Below are 20,258 nucleotides of genomic sequence, written 5' to 3' on the forward strand. Positions count from 1 at the left end.
GGCCAGGTGAGTCTGTACGGGTGAGCCAAAGGCATCCAAACATGATGGGGACATTTATAAGAGAGGTCTAAAGTACTAGACAATCACCCTGTTAGCAGACTGTTGTTAAAGCTTTTATGTCTTAATGACGCTAGCCAATACTTTTGGTAATTGGAACTCTTTAATGTTGGATGTTCTTCAAGATTTTGTGTGCATCTACTGATGTTTTGAGCAGTGAGTGATTGTTGTGTCCTTATTGAACTCCTAGGTGCTGAAGTGCTGTATATGAACATGAGTGCATATAAGGAAGGTCGCCTTCAATCATCTTTCTGGATTGTTGATAAACAGCATGTGTACATTGGAAGTGCCAGTTTAGACTGGAGGGCATTGGGACAGGTAATTTTCCTGAAAAAATAAATATTACTTATAAATAATACAATTTGACCTACACCAAAGGAAAAATATGTAGCTTGCTGAAGACTATTGAGAAGTATACATCTTTGTTTTTCTGGTAATTCTGAAATGAGAATTAGATTAGTCTAATACTTATGGCTATTTTGTATGTTACGAAAATGTTTACATTAAAGTTAGCTTCACTTCTTGGCATGGTAAGGTTTTCCTTTAACAATTATCTTAGGAATCAGTAGGTGCGTCTACACGTGACCCTATGGCACCGTTGTTACTGTGCCATGCCAGTGGTACATAGTTATTTTTAGCCACTACATCGCTATAACAACACACTATAGTGAGGGAGCACATTGCTACAGCGATGTAGCTGTAGCATCACAGTTTGTGCCTGCTGTCACTGCGTTGCCTTGATGCATTGCTACAGAGACAAAGCATCTCGTGTAGACGTGCCCAGTAATAACAAAGCTGATCATTTTGTAAAAGAAGAATTAACTAAAAGCAAATTAAATTACATATGAAATCTTCCAGTTATTTCATTGATCCTCTAGTACTTGCTCAAGTAAAAACTTGATTATAGTAATAAAGCTGACTACAGCTTTATTACAGTAATAAAGCTGAATGCAGATTTGGGTTTATTCACCTTTGACACCAAGTTGGATATCACCCAGTGGGATTCCTTTGTTGGAACTGATCCATCATAGAAGCTCCTGTGTAACATTGTGAACATGATCTAATTTTATTTTTCTCTCCGGTCTTCAAACTAATTAAATACAGTCCAACTGAAATTTGACGGAAGTTTCTAGGTAAGGGAGCCTAAACCTTAGGAGTTCAGGCTTCTATCAATTTCTGGGCAAGTTGCAGGCACCTGCTGCATGCAGCCTAGTATCTGTATGTACAACGATGGCACACGTGCATAAGTTTGTTCATTCTTTCATAGATGAATAATGTAAGCACTAAAGTTCTTCTTCAGAGTCCATCAGCTTTATGGACTCACACTGAGAATAAGCTGCTGCTATTGTTATTATCAAAAATTTATGCATAATTTAGATAGCTTATTTGTCTTTCTGCAGTTTTAAGCAGTAAACTATTTTTATAGTTCATATAGTTCATCTGTTCATTCATTTCAAGAGTTTTGTTTTGTCTTGTTTTGTTTTTTTGATGGGGGTGGGTCTGGCAATAGGTTAAGTCATCAAAAAAATAAAAGGGGTAGCAACATTTTCCTGAGCTACTAAACATTGTATATGCAAATTCCCATGCTTCAAGATTAGCAATGACTCCAGTGCTGATTGTGTACCTTCTACTGATAGAATCATAAAAGTGTAAAAGTACTTTTAGAAAGCTGACATAAGTTCATTGTCAGCACAACTGATAGCAGCTTGCGCTTTTGGAGTTGGGTGATCTGAATTTTATTCCCAGTGCTACAGAACTTATTCAGATAACAGCTTCTTTTGTGGGGAGACGCTGATGTACCATACAGTAGTAAAAATTAAATTGTAGGCAGCCATAGATATGCTAGAATAAAATAAGCCAGTTTTTAAAAAAGAGAACCTTTGAAAATAGGTTACTAAGTATGGGCATAGTATGTAAAAAGATTTGTAGCTAAGAGTACCTAAGCAAGTCATGCTGAAACTTTCCAGGCATGTTTTGATCTAGCCAGTTGAATGTTTGAATAAAAGTACTTCAGCCTCTTAAGTAAAGATGACAGTAAAGTAAATGTACTTTCCTACTTTAAATACAAGTTTATAAACTGGCAGAAACTTAGACACAGATGTATGTCTGGGAGTAGGTCTACACTGATATTTTGGGTTGACCATGAGGTTGTTCATAACCAGCCTGATCTGGGTGAGTCACTCCTCCCTGTACATATAATTCCTTAGGGCCTCTTCAAGTTGTAAATTGTGCAGTCTGGGAAAAACTCCTATGGACTCTTATGCACTTTGGGATTACTGGAGTGCAAGGTGGTTTGGCCCTGGTCTAAACATGTGCCTTATGCAGACAGGGGTCCTCCACAAGGGGAAACCATCATTCTTCTCTTGATGTAGAAAATGTATATGGGTAATAATCTGGTCTCTGTCATTTTGGATTTCACCTATAGCATATTTTTAAAACAGAAATAATTCAATGAGGTAAACAAAAGATCAGCATCCTCCTGGAATCTTCTTTTGAGCTAAAGCAAATGATTAACTTTTTTACTAATACTGTAATGAGAGGTCACTTTTGTTGCCTCCCAAACTGTAATTTTAAACTACTATGAATGAACAAATGTAGCTTTTTGTGTTATATTTGTGTACTTTTTATATTGTGCTACAAAGCAATAGAATATATTTTCAAATAATTAATTTCCCATTTCACAGGTATATGAGCCTCATATACAGCAGTAAAGAGTACCATAAAGAGCAAAAGAATTCACATGAAGATAAATCCTTGTATACATTTAATAGAAACTAACCATGAAATGGCATAGCCTGAAAGTTATAAAATATTCTTCTGTCATAAATAAGATAAAGAATTCATAGTTTGGTTATTATCCTGTAAATCTGACTTATATTAAAGTCCTGGGACCATGCCAAATATGGCTTTGGAACAGCATATAATCATAGAGAAGAAAAGAATATCTATCACTAAGTATTGGTGAAGGTATTATAGTGACTTTCATCACATGTGGAAGGAATCAGAACTTCGATCCTCAGCTTTTTTACTACAACTTATCTCTATTTGCTGTTTCAACAGCAGTAAAATGTCTTCTCCTTACCTATCTCTTACTGAAAGTGACTGTTACTAAACAGAGCAACAAAATTACTCAAAAGGGAATCAAATGAAAAGTTAAGACTGTAAGTGTAACTTTTATTTTTTAAATGAATGTCTGAGGAATGCAGGCCATGTGTATATGCAGTCAGGCTAACGTCCATAGAGCTAAAGTGTTTTGATCCAGGTTTATGCCTGATAAAAGCATGGAACAATTTGCAGGAGGGTAAACCAGAGAATAATCCAGTTCGTAAACCTAATTATACCATCTCAAGTGTTATTTGAAAGCACAACACAATGTATATTGACTGAATTTCAGTTCCATTATGTGTTTTTCAGTGTGTGTCTGAACATGCATGGGATCCAACATACAAGAAGCTCAGCTCAAATAGAGCACACACAGAGCAGTATGCATGCATGTGACATTCCAGTGCAGTTTCAAACTTAATCTTTCATTGCTCTTTAGTTCTTATTTGATGTAATGAAGCTTAATAGATTCAAGTCATTTACCTTGTGCTGAAACCATTCATTTAGATCAAGAATCGCCATCACCCATAATGTTACTGATCCATGTTCAACCTTTTGTGAGATGGCAGTTGCAATATTTGATGGGCAATATGCACTGCCAGATGCTAGAGGAGCAGAGATCTTTTACCTGATGCTTTGATCTGTTGGAAGGAGTGTGCCAGGCCATGGTTTCAAATTGTGACTTCAGGGGCCTCATCTTGACCAGCACAGCCACTCATCCTAGCTTGCCACCCTACAGCTGACCACCAAGACTGTGCAAGGCTGGCCTGAGGCCTCCAGAAGGCATAGCCCTCTGCTCATTCCCTGTCAACAGAGTAGCTGGTTGGGATCAACTGACCCTCTACTTTCCCTGTATAAGGTCCTGAGGAGGAACAGGAAGTGTCTGGGCAACAGGGCTCAACACAATCTCAGACCTTTTCGCTTGTGCTGTGATGCTTGATTACCTCTGCCTGATGGTCTGGCTTGTTGACCTAGCTTGCTCTCCAACTCTGCTGAATACACTAAAAAGATTCATCCATGCAGAAGGCATGAAAGCCTATGAAAGCTAGAAAATGGTATTTAGAGGTTTGCTTTTGGGAATTGCCTTGTAGGTAAAATAGATATTGCATTAGAACAATGGTCCAGGGGGGTGGCAAGGGTTAACTGATTTCTAAAAGCCTGTTTGTGACAAAGTTTCCTTCAAGGCCCACTGTGTGTGAATCCAGAAAACACACAGCCTGGGAAACTGAAGACATGTACCACACTGTTCCATAACAGTGTATTGAAACAGAGATAAGGGACCCTGCAGCATTGGTACCAGGTCACAGTGCCCAATTGCAGAGCCCTTAAGATTGCTGGCTTTGGCGGACAGAGACTAATAAATGTCCAAATTAATATCCAGGATATGGATACCTGGAGGTCAAAAAAACCCACGGAAAAAAGAACCTGAGCAGCTCACACATGGGGAACACACCCCTGCAGCATGGAGAACACCTGACTGTGTGGTATGTGGCAGTGCTGTTGTGTTTGCAGTGCCTCATACTTCATGGCCATGTTTGTCTGGACACACCCATAGGGCACAGCCACATATGCAGGTATGTACACTTGCAGTAGCTCAAGTAACAGCAACACAAATTTGTGCTGGAGATTTGTGCCTCAGTGCACATGCCTGAACATGCACTTCGGTGTGGGGCAAATTGAGCCACTTGGGGGAAACTGACCCTGCCCAGCTCTTCCTGGATCATTAGCCAGGGAGAGCTAGAGGATGGGGCCAGCTGGTCCCAGGAGTATAAAAAGCTGCCCTAGTGAGTAGCTCAGGGCTATTTGCATTCAGGAGCTTCTGAGGCCTGGTCAGTTGGTATCTGGGGACACTACCCTTTGTGCCAGCTGGACTGCTAAAGCAGCCCTAACCTAGAGTGGCCCCTATACCCTCTACCCACTGCAGCAGTCTGGAACTGGGTGCTGCTGCCTAACTGTGACCTGCTGCCAACTGAAACAGCATCCACCCCTTTGGACCTGCGGCCTCATGGCTGCACATCTACCAGACCCAGCAGGGACTGAACAGCTGCCTGGGCTATTGTAGGGACACTGTAGCAGAGCCATCTGCACCTCTAGGCCAGATACGATGGGTCACAGCACTTGCCTTACCATCAGAGATCCTAGTATTCCCTGTTTAAAATCTGCAAATCGCTGATTGAAAAACCCCAAATTCTTTCATCGAAATACCCACAATCTGCATTCTTCTGTGATGAAATGCCACTTTATATATGAAGAGAGAGAGAAAGAGATCAGTTGCCAATGTTTTATTGATATATTTACAATTTTAAAGCAATTTGGAAGCCTACCAGTGCCTCCATCATCATAATCAAATAAATTCTAAATAAATATACACTTTGGTGCTTGCTTTTGTTTTTTTAATCATGGAAGAATCAGAGCTGCCCCTGCCCCCTTCACTCACCAGGATGTGGGGGCAGCTGCAGCTGGAACTGCAGTTGCTTTGTGGTGCTGAGCTGCACTGATATGACATTGCCCTGCCCCTGCCCATGCCCATGCCCTTGCCCCTCACTTACAGCCCACAGCCCCACCAGTGCCCTTCACTCCTGACCCACAGCCCCTGCCTGCCCCGCCACTTGCTCCCTCCTAGCAGCAGCTTCATCACAGCACCAGGACATGGGTCCAGCTGCAGCTGTCCCACCCACTGCTATGTGTCTGAGCAGTACCAGGCCTTGCTGTTCTGCTCCCTGCACCTGTGCCCAGGCCCCAGCAATCCCCATGCCCTACCTTGCAAGCCCTGAACTGTGACTCAGGGACTGGGCTGGGCAAGCTCCTTCTGTTCTAGGCCTGCCTCCCTCTGCACAAGCTGCTCTAGCGGGGCAGGGAGGCTCTAAGCCTGTCTCTGGTAGTTGCTTCAACCTGGACTGCTCTCCCATCCCCCACCTCACCTCTCTCTCTCTCTCTCTCTCTCTCTCTCTCTCTCTGTCTCTGTCTCGCACACACACACCTGCTGCTACCCCTGGCCCATCATGTACACCCATAGACCCTGCTGCCATCTCAATCCCTCTCTGCTTATCTCTCTCTCTCTGTCTCGCACACACACACCTGCTGCTACCCCTGGCCCATCATGTACACCCATAGACCCTGCTGCCATCTCAATCCCTCTCTGCTTATCACCCACTCCTGATACCACCCCCCATCCCCCACTCCTTCACACCCCTGAGTGATTTGTGGGACCAGGTGTCCCCCCAGGCTGGCACCACATATCCCAGCACCTGTGTGGGCATGGGGCAGGGTTACAGTACAGCAGTTACCTCTGCAGCCATGGCTCCCACCAGCAGGCAGCTGGGCATGCAGGGTGTGAGATTTTTATGGGGTGGGGAGATATGGGGTTGGGGGGTGGAAAAGGAGTGTGAGGGGGTTTGTGGGGTTTGGAGGTGGGTGTAGGGGTGGATGTGGGGTTTATGGGGGTGACATTTGTAGGGGGTGTGGGTGTGGGGCTTTTGAGGAGGTGTGTGGGGTTTGTGGGTGAATTGTAGGGGGTTTGTGGGTATGGGGTGTGGGTGGGCATGTGGGTGGGGGAAGCATTTATAGGGGTGGTTTGTGGGTGTGGGGTTTGTGGGTGAATTGTGGGGGGTTTTGTGGGTATGGGGTTTGTGAGTGGGTGTTTTGGGGGACTGTGGGATTGATAGGTCCCCAGTCTGCCCCGCCACAGTGCACAGCTCCCCAGCAGCAGCCAGCAGTGGGTCTTTGCATCAATCACTCATGACCCACTGCAGGCAGAGTCCCCCAGCTGTGCAAGGCACTGGCTGAGACCCAGGAGCTAAATGTGGTGCACAGAGCTGGCCTGCCCCCACTGCCGTGTGCTTTGGGCAGGACCGGGCTGGCTCCTGCCACCCCTGGAGCTCCTGGCACTGCACACAAGAGCGACACACCATTGGGCTGGGTCATCTCCTGCCTCCACATGCAGGTTGAGATAGGAATTGACCTAGCAGAATGGGACGCTGTTCCTGCCTACAGTGCTGGGAGCCTCATGTGGCAGTGGGAGCTGGCCCAGTTCTGTGCAAAGGCATGTGCCAGCAGTCCAGGCCAGCTCCATGCAACACATATAGCCTTAGGCTCTCAGGCAGCACTACACGCTGCCATGGGACTCTCCCTACAGTGGGCCATGAGCGACACGAGGGCCCACTGCTGGCTGCTGCAGTGATAGAAATTATAATTTATAGATGTTCCATAACAGGATACTGAGAAAGTTAGGAATTAGGGGAGAGTTCCTCAGGGAGCAGCTATTTAGGATACAGTGGGCATGTCTACACACGAACCTTTATGTGATGCAATAAACTGGTACAGAGCATGCCAGAGTTTATTGCTTCCAGGCGCAGTGTTTACATGAGTGCCTGGGACTGCAGCATGTAGATCCAGGGTGGCACAGCACTGGCTTGCAAGGGGCCCTGAGAGTCAGCCTGCCAGGTCGGGGCTGCTCCACCCCAGCTCAACATGTTGTAGAGCGGCTGGCTGGGGCATGAGGCTGCTTCAGTGTGCGGCTAGCCAGCAGGAAGCCCCCTCACTGAAGCACCCATGTGCTTCAGCCAGCCCTGTCAGCATCTACACATGCATTGTGGTGGAGTAAATAACTCCGCTTCGATAGTATTTGTATCTGGCATTACTAAACTACAGAGTTAATTAGTTTATTTCCTCCAGGAAATGGCAGAAAGTACCACCTCATTCTGCCTCTGCAGGCTCAAAGTGCCTTTGGCAGTCTCTTTAATCTGAATAGAAGCTGGTATCCCAGCTGAATTCTGCAGATGGAGAATGCTAATCATATCAGCATGAACTCACCCATGTACTCATGAGATTAGTTGCAGGAAGCAGGGAGGAGGAATCTAGTTCTTCACCTTGCAACTGCCTTGGGATCCATGTGGATGGATCCAGATTTTGTAAGTGAAACTTTAGCTCTGTGAGGATTTCACATTTTCTAGCACTTCCACAGATATTCAAAACCTTCTCCTGAAGGGAAGCCCACAGAGAAAACTGACATCACAGAGTTTTCTGCACGTTTTTCTCCCTCACTTGGGTTTTCTTCTGAAAGTAGAGTGCCACCCTAAGCTAATAATGTGTCCCTTTGAGAGCAGTCTCTAGAAGCAGATTTCCCAGCTGAACTTTGCAGAAGAATAATAGCACACATGGATTTTTCTTGCAAAATGTATAAAACCAAATAAAATAACTACCAGCAAGGCAAGAAAGGATTTGATTCTTATTGTGCCTCAGAGCTATGCACAGTAAAAGTCAATAAGGTGAAATGTGGTCAAATGTAGGATTTTGTTTTGTGACTAGTGTACTTACATTTTTAAAAGAAATAGCTATTGCAACTTACTATGATTATATCTGCATGCAGTGTACGTCTTTCTCTGAGTACAAATTCTGAAATCACATGAATAGATTCCTGGACCTGAATTGCTGTTTATCGAATTACCTAATTAGTCATACAGCCCCCATTCCTGTCAAACGTGAGCAGCTCACGAATGCTAATGAAGTTATCCTCACAGCACCACGGTGATACAGGAATGTGTTGTTTACTGCAATGTTACAGGTGGAGAACTGAAGCACAAAGAGACTTTTAAATTTTTTTGAGCTTCTGCAATGATAGAAGGGATTGTTTACCCCAAACTGGAGGGGCTCCTGACAGAAATGATTAACACAACACTCACCATATTTTCTCACATATAACATGCCCCTAAATAAAGCATAGACCTTGTTTTTGGAAGGTAGAATGTAGAAAAGAAATATTTTTCCAGTCATGGCTGACTGTGACATGGACTGTCCAGGAGACAGTCTAGAGACATTCAATCTTCCTGCTTATTTCCTGCCTTGCCCAGGCTGCCTCCGGGGATGCCATACAGTTAGAAGCCGTTTCCAGGAAGACTTTATGTCACACAAGGTTAGGCCTCAGACCCTTGCAAGGGCAGTAGCAAAACTATTAATTTTTTTAAAATAAGTCGATCTTTATATAAATTTCTAGAAATGTAAAGGGTTGTCTCTATCACAAGCCTCATTAAGAAACTGGTAGCAGCTACTTGTCACTTCAAGTACAAGCTACAGTGCTCAGCCAATAGCTATGGCTGTGTGAGGGTTAACATAGGACTCTGCCCCTTCAGCTTGCTGAGCCAAACAAGTGCCAGCCATCTTAGCAGCTGCATGGCATGCACAGTGTCTCCAGGTGTGCTTCTTTTCCCATGAAGGAAACAGCTTCCCCACTTAAAACACATAGCTCAATTTTGGAAGGCTGATTTTGGGGTGTTATATGCAAAAAATACAGTATTTATACAGCACCATGTATCCCCAGCAGCACAGCACTCACCATTTCCATTGCCCATGTAGTTCAATGCCCCACTTCTCCCTATCCTTTATATTACCCCATGTGAATTAATGGATTTGATGATTAAGCTATAGAGGCCTCAGGCAACAGAAAGTCTGGGGCAAAGCTGGAAATGGTGGCAGATGACAGAACAAGGAGCAATGGTCTCAAGTTGCAGCAAGGGAAGTTTAGGTTAGATATGAGGAAGAATTTTCTCACTAGGAGGGTAGTAAAACACTGGTACAGGTTACCCAGAGATGTGGTGGAAGCTCCATCCTTGGTGGTTTTCAAAACCTGGGTAGACAAAGCTTTGGATGGAATGATCTAGTTGAGGATGGTCCTGCTTTAAGCAGGGGGTTGGACTAGATGACTGCCTGAGGTCCCTTCCAGCCCTAACTTTCTATGATTCTATGATAACCCAGATCTGAGCCCAGTGCCTGAATTAGAAAGACATTTTTTCATTCCATGGCCATTCAAGCTTCAGCAAGTAACTTCAGTACATTGGCAAATATCCTTTCTTTGTTACATCAGGGCCATAATCAAAAACGTCACCTTTCCCTCCTCTTGTCTACTTTGGAGCCAAGAAACTCATAAATGTGTATGTGTTGCTTATCAAGACAGAGCTTTTAATGCACACAATTCAATGTGGAGCAGAATACTTAGCACTCAAGACTACTGGGTTAGTTCAAATTAAGCTGTATTTTATTGCCATTTTGTTCCTTTGTAAAATGTCTGTTGTCATCACTCTTCTCTTGGGAGCCAAGTTGAAATAATAAATTACCTGTTAATGGCCATGTAAAAAACAGCACTAGGTGTCATCTTGCATGAACCATGGTGGTATATTTGTTTTTACACCAGCTCTGAAAATTGTTATTCCTAGTTTCCAGAAGGGTAGTAGAAATCAATCATAGGCAGAATTTACTGAGCTTTGCAATAAAGGACACAAATCTTTTTGCTGCAAGATCAAGAAGTGGTTTTCGTAGCAGAAAAAGAGACTCTGCATGCTGTGCCCATTAGCAGTGAATGAAAAGTTCATTGGTGTAATTAATTCCTTCACCACCAAAGTTTTACTTCTTGTCCGAATCTCAATTTTGTCTTGATCTTTTTTTTACCCTAAAACTAATTTCTGCTTACCCTAAAACTAGTTTTGTGTGATAAATTAATTTCCCAAACTACCTGTAACGGGGTCCTCCTTCAAGCGTGGCCACGGCACCCCTGGTGGCCAAACTACATCTGTTCTCCTGTTCTGGTACCCCTATATTACCTTGTCCTCTTACCTGCCATGCCTTGATATAAAAGGTAATGTATTTCATAGGCTGCCTTTCAGAGAATCAGAGTTAGGCCTTCAGTGCCTTGCTTAGCCTTGACCTTTATCAGGCTGCCAGATTGTCCAGTCCTCATGTCCTAATCTGAGCAGGACTCTCTTGCTCTGGGGCCTGAAGTCTATTCACACTCCCAGTCCCTCCCTAGGCCTAAATTCCTTTCCCAGACTCTGGAGCCCTTGCCTTCCATGAGGTTCTTCAGGTGCTCACCGCTGCCTGTCCCCAATAGGTTGCTTTTCAGGACCCCTATCCATTCAGCCCTGACCCTTGCCTGCCCCCTGATGGGCTGTCCTTTGGGGGATCTCCCCTCCAAGCCCTCATTTTCACCTGTCCTAGACAGGACACCCTTTAGGGCACGTATCCCTCTGGACCCTTCTCCAGGTACTAGTCCCTATTTCAGTGTGCAGAGCCACAGCCTGGATTGAATGTGCTAGCTCTGATCTAGCAGCTCAAGATGTATCTCTGGCCACCATAACTCTTTCTCTGTACCAGATCCCCAGTTCCGTTTCACTACTCTGGGCACTTGGACCACAGCCTCCAAATTTAGGATGCCTCAATACCACCTTCTCTAACACCACCATCTGTAGGGCACCCCTTCCTGGCCTTCTCCTCCCCATTAACCCATGCCAAATCTTGTGGTAAAGAAAACCAAAACCCATACTTTATCTCCATATATCTAACTCCCTGCAGATATAAATAAGTTTGCCCAGGGTTCCATTTTCCCTAAAGTCATTTCTGGATACACTGCTCTGTGCATGCCCTATCACACCATCTGATTAAGTGAGTTTGGGCTCACAAAAGCTCATACTATACATCTTTGATTTGGTTAGTATATTGGGTCAAATCTATCCTGTCTTCTATTTATTACTGTGGCTAAAATATGGGAGGGTCATCCTCCTTTTCCCTTTTTTCCTAGACTTATGCACGATGTATATATATGTAACTCAATACATGCCCTGCCAGTATATAACCAACTGCACATGGGGCATCTTAACATGTGCTCCGGCTTGGGGGAGTTTTTTTAATTAGAGCAGCTGACAAGAGCCACTCTAATTTGAAACACTCACAGCGTCCCATGTATTCAACATCCTGTGCTTCAAAATGGCAGTGGGGGCACTTCAGCTAAAGCTTTTTTGACGAGGTTTAGTTAAAGCACCCTTGTTACCATTTTGAAATGCGGAGATGCTGAATATACATGACACCGAGGTTGCTCGGAGTGTTGTAATTAGCTCAACTGAGTCTGCTGAGTCCAAGCTGATGTTCTCTAATTAGAATGCGTTGGAGCAGGCGTTGGGTATGTGTATAGGTGCCGAATATGTACATACCTATGCATGCATAGTGTAGGCATAATAGAATTGCCACGTGTATGTAAATGCCAAAAATATAAATTATAGAACTAAAGAACACAAGGAAATAGAATTCTGTCTATCATGTGCACATGATTTTAGGTATTTACACACTTTATATTAATTAGTTCATTCAGTAAATTAATTTATTTCAAAGCTGATACAGTTACACAGATAAAAAACTGTATACTTCCTAATATTTGCTTTCTTGGCATCCAACAATCTTAGACTGTGAACTCTGAGCCTAGTCATTATTATGCTCTATTCAAATAGCTCATGCTCACTGGTATAAGATTTATCTCAAGTTCTCAATTATGAGAACTTCTCTGCTTATCATATATTTTCTGAATCATAAATGTATTTTTAATTGATTCCTGTTCTGCTATATTGTTAAGACAAAGAAGTTCTAAGAAGGTAGTCCCTCTTCAGTGATGTTTTCCTCCTTTTAGGAATTCAAGACTTATCTTACTCTTTTTTCTTTACTGCTATCCTCCAGTACTGTTGATCTGTAATAGATGCCATTGAACTTTTTTGTTTTTTATTCCTTTTATTCCTGTCTATTTCATGTCCTCATAGCTAGGATTGCTATCAAGGGTACAAACTCTTGCCGGTGGTTATAGCATTTTCCATTGTAGATCTTACCTACTAGGAACCTTGACAATGAAACAGTCGAACACTAGTAAAAAATTCACAGCTCTGATTAAGCACATGTTACCATGTAACCTTATTCAGCTAAACACTCAAAACACATGCTTAAGTACATGGCAGAATAAAGATGGACTTAACATATGCTTAATTTTAAGCATGTACCTAAATACTCTGATGAATTGGGACCTATGGCTTAAACAAGTAACATAAAGATAATGATGGCTTTATATATTATTATCCTATTTCCTTAACCAATAAGTTCCTTTTCTAGATATTCTTTTAGTAAAAATAATGAAAAGAAATTAATAGCATAAAAACTGTTACCAAAATGTTAAGGCTGAGACATGAACAAAGAAAAAAGCTCTTCATAATACACTGCTGAAACATACAAATACAAACTGTACAGTATTTTTAATATGTATAAGGGTTGCGATATAGACTATCAAAATCTTTATCTAAATCAAAACATAGTGCTCGATTTCTGAATACTAACAATCTCTGGAAAAGATGTATTTATTATATGCACAAAAAAGTTGTGTCAAGGAAATAAACAATTACTTGTTAAAAACAAAACAAACTTGGCTGAACAGTTCTTAGAAGGATACTTCTTAAATGTAACACATAATTGTCAGGAGTTTCTGGTGCCAAAAACTGACTGAGACATGTACAGTTTCATCTGATTAGCTCACTGGAAACAAAGTTAGGTCAATACTGAATGCTTTTTTGAAAACCCCAACCAAAAATGCAAAAGTCCTATTGGAGTCAGTGAAGTATTTCCACAATCATAAACAATGGTACTCATTGCTGATGCTTCCCAAGTCTGTGTAATTTTTTCTTGACCTCAGAATGTTTTCTTTACTCGTTAGTTACACCTATTTTTTAATAATTCATTTCTGAGTATCTCAGTCATTTACAGCAATCACAAAATTCTTCACTCTTTCTGAAAAAGTAATCTGGTTTTATCCATCCCATTTTTTGATCACACCTACAACTACATAACTAAGCAGTTAGGAAATAAGTTTTTTTTCTGTATCTTAAAAGTCCATCCAAAGAGCACACACAACTATTGCTATCCGCATTTCTGATAGAAGTTCATTCTCAGTAATTTAGTTGTGCTTACTTGTAGTAACAGCATGCTGGAAAAAAAGTCCTTTGACCTTGCTTTTGTGACAAATGAGCAGTGCTTTGAATATTAAGAGAGTTTATCTAATCACCTCTGTCTCACAGAATCTATGCTTTGCTCTTTCTAGTGCCTTTCAGAATTTACCTGGAGGCATCTTTTTAAAATTTCTTTAGGGATGGATAGGTAGCTGACAGGACTTCTAAACAATGACATTTTTCTATTCAGGCAGCTTCTTTCCCTCTTTTTAAAAATTAGAATCTACTGTTTCTACCTTCATAAATTAAAGTAACCAGAAAACAAACAAGCATCAGAACAGCCAGCATAATGTGTTTGAGTAGGTGGGAGCCAATGAGCTAAGTCCCTAGAATGTGAAACACATACATAAGAAGACCACAGCCTTGTGGATGTGTATGCATATGATTGACTCTACATATGAGGAGCATTGTGTGGCTCAAATATGCAAAGTTAAAATATGCTTTAAGACTTTTCAGGATCAAAACTCTTTAGCAGACTTGCCATTTACTAATTCTAAAGTTCCACTAACTAGCTATGTCTACATGTGATGCTATTAGGCCCCAGTAAATTATTTAATGCTGCCTTAAGATAGTACTGTCAGGACAGGGCACTTACAGTGGGATAATTAACTGCAATTAAATTAAATGCATGTAGACTGGGCATAAATTGTTCCTGGTCAGCCCATCCAGCAGGGGGCCAGACTCCTGCTTACCACCTATCCACACAGCACTCTCCACCACCTGATACTGCCACCCACTGCCTGGGGCTGAACCCCTGGTCCTAGTATAAACTGCTGCACCCTGGCTCAAACTGCTGATATTCCAGGCGCACATGTAGATGCTGCACCTGAGAGTAGTTTACTCTGTCTCAAACGACTCCAGAGTTTATTGCTTCAAATTAATTGCATGTGTAGATGCACACACTGTGAACTATTTACTAATCACACTTAAATGTAATGGATAAGAAAGAAATTGGATAATGGGTTATGCTAACTTTATGTCTGAATGGGAAAGGGTTAAAGGTGCAACCATTTTGTTACACTTGTATCATTACAGGAGCATGCAGAGGTAACAGTTGTATCCTAACAGTTTATATTGGTGTCATCCCATACTGGTACAATTCTTAGCTATGCCTGTACCTATCAGTAGCACTAACTCAATCAGTGAATCTAAAACAAGGTCAAAGACAGGTAGTCTACATCATAAATGTTAATTTTTATTAAAATATTCAGTGGGTCTTTTAGTATATAAAGAAATTTCAGATGACAAAATTGGAAACTTATTGCCTTAGTGTTCATATCTGTACGGCACAATGGAGCTAGCTCACAGCAGTGTTATGCCCTGTAGACAAAGTCAGTGACATACTAGTCTTAATCCAAAAAATACTGGCAGGACTAGTATTTTGGCCCTTAAAGCTATGGTCCTTGTGAATGTTCAGAACTTCAGAGTATTTCACAGAGTATATCCCAATCAGGGGAAGGTTTTAGATGTGTGCACATTCTGTCATTAAAAAAAACCATGATGAAACTACATAATTTTTTTATTTAGTTTTACTGTAGTATAAATAAACATTTTTACATTTTTTAACTTCTTGGTATTAGAGTTTGTAATGAGAAGGCCCAAAGATCATTCATGGAGGCTAGATACAGACGTTCAGGGAGGTTATGGGGATGTTAGTTCACATTAAAAGTGGCAACCTTATCTAACTTAGTTCACCCAGATGTAGACCTTACACTTAGATCCTTAGGCCCATCTAAGTGCAAACTGTTCAATTCAGGAGGTTAGATTGGCCGACCTGAATCCAAGTTAACCCTACCTCAGAGGATGCTAACTTGAATCAGGTCCTGCAAAACTGCTCTAACTGAACTTCTGTACAGTTCCCAGTACAGCCCCAGGACTGGATAAGACCAGCCTTTGGCTTTAGCCCCAGGCATGTGCTTTTTGTACCCCTCACCCTGGTACCAGGCTATTTTTAGCTCTCCCGGCCCCTCTCCCCTCCCCCACAGTCCCCACTTGTGCCCCAAACTTCTCAAATGCTGCCAGTAGCCCTCCATCCCAATTTACCTTAGATTGGGTGGCCATTTTTAATTCAGTCTAACCTACTCCTAACTTCCCTGAATGTCTGTATATAACTTACAAGATCACTAAATGACATCACAGACAGGCTGGAACAAATCCAATTTTACAGTTCCTGATGCTTGTGAATGTGGCTGTTCAGAATTTGTATCCTAAGTCAAATTAGCATGTCCTAAGTACTGTGTTTTTGTGTAGCATATAAAGTGTATCAGGGTGGCCACATTTCTTTCTTATTTTCAAACAACCATTCTGAAGTAGAGCCGTCACTTAGATTTGATATTTGAGCCCAGATCTGTACATTAGCATTTCTGTTAATGACAGTTGCATTTTATCTTTACATAACTGTGAAGAGTGAAAAGAACACTATAATCAATCTCTCAATTTTTGAGACTTCTTTTATCTAAGTGATTCTCTTGACGTTTTGAAATAGAACATCTGGCTTACTTAAGATAAGTCTTTTTGTCTTTTAGTGGAATTAAATTCTTTTACTTTCTATCAAGTAAAAGTTAGATTTAGAGATTTCATTTTCTCACATTTTCTCATTTGGCATAATGCTGTTCCAGAATGAGTTGTCTTTATGCCCCTGATGTGCCATTTAAAGAGTTGCAAATCTTTGCCATGGCTTCCTACTAATTCCCTTGATTTTCTTCATGTCCTAGAGCTGCTCTGTAATTTATAACTGTTATAAGAAAGTTTCACCAATCAAGTGTCCTGTACATTTTGAACAATGGTGTTGCCCTTGTGTACTGCTACAGAATAGCAGGTGCAAATACAGGTCAATTTTGTCATTTAGATATAATGTACTATAACTGGCAATTGGTGCTTTGAATATTAATAACCATCATATTCTATTTAAATCTTATATAGCTATATGACAGTAAAATCGTTTAAAGGTTACAAAAATTATCTGTCTTGTAAGCTCTGGTAAGTAAACTGTTATCTGCTTAAATATATGGCCCAGTCCTACAAATGGTCATATAAGTAATCCCATTGAAAATCAATGACATTGAAATCAATCCCTAAGGATTACTCCTTTGTGTAAGAATTTAGAGGATCAGGCCATGATTTGGAAGAATGTATGAATGATTTTAAAAATAGAAATATCTTAGTGGTATTAGAGGCACATTGGTGATTAAATACCTTTAATGTATGTCTCTTTATTCAGTTGTAGAGAACACATTAGGACTATCAAAAATGCTACAGTGGTGTTAAACTCTATGCTACAAATGGAAGATTGTCATGTTTTTATTTTTGTCCTTTTGTCCATTTTAACCTATTTAGTGTCTGCGTCTTTGGTGGATCAGAAACAAATATGAAAGCTTCCCTCCTCTGCAATGGTAGCTTTGATTTCTGGGACATGTAGAGAATATGTAGAATGCTGTAGGTTTAATATAAGTGGCAGAGGTCTCAGACAGTTAAAACATTATACACCTATATTAGTTTATCTGTATAGTTAAACTTCTATATATGGTGAAACAGCCAAAATCTGCTCTCAGTTACACAGTAAAAATGAAAGAGAAAAAATATTGATCCAGTAAGCCATCCCTGCTTGAAAAAAATTATATCTGACTGTCTAAAATTGACAAATGAAGCACCTGGTCTCTTTGGACTCTCTTGCACCTTATAGGTACCATCTTACATTGTTGGCAGAGTGAGTCTGCAATGCCAAACACATTTGGGAGAACTGTGGCTGCCACAAAAGCCATTCATGGGCTTCCCTCTATGGATGACAGTGGCTTCTCTCCCTCCCCACTTCCTTGGGGGTCTCTGTTTCTCATTTGTCTTTGTGCTCATTTACCTTGTATATCCTAGAAAAGTCAGTTTAAGGAATTGACAACAAGCAAAACTGAAACATTGGTTCATAAATTCCACAAGAAAATACATTCACAAGAGATGTCATTATTCAAATAAATGTGTAAAAGTCCCTTTAGAGCTATAAGATCAACACCAGCATCTTGATCAATGCCCAGAATCAAACAGGCAGCCACTGTAATGACTCGATAGGATTGGTGAGATATTCTTAGAGTAATCCATTCTTCATCAAGAGGTGAGCTACTGAATTCTGCATGTGCTTCAGCTTCTGAAACCTCTAAGTAGTATTCTCCAGTATTTTGGGTGGGGAAAGACAAAGGCACAGATCATTCTGATTAAATCTAGGTGAGATCAGAATGTTTATCATTTCCAGCCCAGTCTTCATAGGCTGGTGAAGTGTAAGGACAGTTCATACTATGACGTTAATTTAGTCTGTCCACCTGCACCATAACATTGTAGGATGTTGGAGCAATGACACAGCCTTGCTTAACTCCTTTCTTAACCTCAAAGGTATTTGTGATATATCTGTTACTGAGGACCAATGACTGCATATCATCATGGAGAAGGCAAAGCATGGTGTTGAATTTCAGTGGGCATCCATACTTCAGAAAGATCCTCCACAGTGCTTCCTGGTTAACAGACTTATGAGGTCAGCGAAGGCCAAGTAGAGATCAATATGTTGTTCCTGGCATTTTTCCTGAAGCTGGTGAGCTGTGAAGATAATGTCAGTTGTGCTTCTTGATGCCCTAAACCCACACTGAGATTCTGGGAGAAGCTCTTCAGCATGTGGAGAGAGACAATTCAGGAGGGTTCCCACAATGATCTTTCCTGTCATGGACAAGCTGATCCTTCTGTAACTTCTGAAGTTGGACCTGTCTCCTTTCTTGAAGATTGTCATGATTATGGCATCCCTGAGATCATCTGGGATTTCCTCACCATTCCAGATCCTAAAGAAGAGGGAATGGAGCTGTGATGTGAGCTTCTGCTGCTTGAAGATTTCATCAGGGATTCCATCAGCTCCAGCATCCCTTGAGTGCTCAGACCAACCCCCTTGAGACCTAAGGATGGAAGAGACCCAAAAAAGGAAAGGGGAGCCATCAACACCTGTTGGAAGGAGCATTTTGAAGACCTTCTCAATTGAGGCTCTGTTGTTGACAAGAGTATTCTCAATTCCATCCCACAACAGCCAGTCAGAGATGATAGCAGAATCCCTCCAACCCTTGATGAGGTGAGGAAAGCATTCAAGCAGATGAAGAACAAGGCATCTGGAGCTGATGGAATCCCTGATGAAATCTTCAAGCATCATCTCACATCACAGCTCCATTCCCTCTTCTCTCAGAAAAATCAGACATACTAGGTCATTTTATGCTCCCCTACAAGACTTTGCTACCAAATCAGAAATGTTTATTGGACAAAGCATTAGTGAATGGATGGGGACAGCTATATCACCTGGGGACATGGATATTGCCATGCCACATCAAACTAGGCACCTACAACAAAACAGTGGCAGTACAGTGACAGCAGCCATAAGAGTATGTCCTGTGTAGGTGATTGCTTCAGTTGGGTATTGGAGAGTACTCTCTAGATAAAACCTCTATGCCTTATCTCCAATTGAGTTATCAGACACACTAGTCCAAAAATACTTCCATTGACCACAGAATAGTGTATTGCCTTGCAGCAGAAATGTATGGAAAATCATACATAGATAAAATGCAGTGAATTTCCATGAGTATGAAAGAGAAGACTTCAGTTACCCTAAGAAAGAAATAATGAGGGGCCAGAGATCTGTATAAAAATCTCATCTTTCTGTCTACGTAGATCACCAAATAGAACAAAGTAGATTTTGACAAAATATGTATTGTATTTCCATGTGTGGAACTGATGGCTCTTATAACTTTATGTCTGTTGATAAATTTCAGGGCATCATTTGGAAGACCTTCTCCAGCCACCTTTCTTAATGCCACTGGGTAAAACCCTGCCATTAACCTACCCAAATAAATTAGCTGTTTTTCTTTAGGTTATATCACTGAATCATCGCAAATGAGTCATTTTTGTTGATGAACTAAGCATTGATCAGGCAAATATGTGCAGATGGAGAAACGTGATTTGTATCTTCAAAAAGGGAGCAAGTGCTAGAAGCACAGATACTTGCCAGTCAGGTTTCTGAGACCACTCAATTATCTGGGCATTTCTTGAAAATTTGTGGCTTTTTGTGACAATTTTATTTTCTCATATATGTTTGTTCCATATATACAGACCCTGAACATAAGTACATAGATTTTTTATAGTGTGTATATATAGTGTAGGGAAGGGGTGGGCAATAATTTTGGCTGGAGGGCTGCTTAAAGATTTTTGGTGAGCTGTCAAGGGCTAGAAGAGTAGCCCTGCCCCTTGGCAGGAGCCCCGCCCCTTGGTCCCCATCTTCAGACT

The 20,258-nt window shown here is 41.5% G+C and overlaps 1 protein-coding gene across 5 annotated transcripts in view; it reads left to right on the forward strand.

Moving 5' to 3' along the window:
- Positions 1-20,258, forward strand: part of PLD5 (phospholipase D family member 5) — a 306,170-nt gene that overhangs the window by 230,723 nt on the left and 55,189 nt on the right. For all 5 annotated transcript variants that reach the window (XM_019549792.1, XM_019549793.1, XM_019549794.1 and 2 more), the window contains one exon: positions 248-375. In XM_019549792.1, coding sequence (XP_019405337.1) covers positions 248-375 — 128 coding nt within the window. The remainder of the gene's footprint in view (positions 1-247; positions 376-20,258) is intronic.

Source organism: Crocodylus porosus, unplaced genomic scaffold (genome assembly GCF_001723895.1).
Source record: "Crocodylus porosus isolate Cpor-Errol unplaced genomic scaffold, CroPor_comp1, whole genome shotgun sequence".
Classification (NCBI taxonomy): domain Eukaryota; kingdom Metazoa; phylum Chordata; order Crocodylia; family Crocodylidae; genus Crocodylus; species Crocodylus porosus.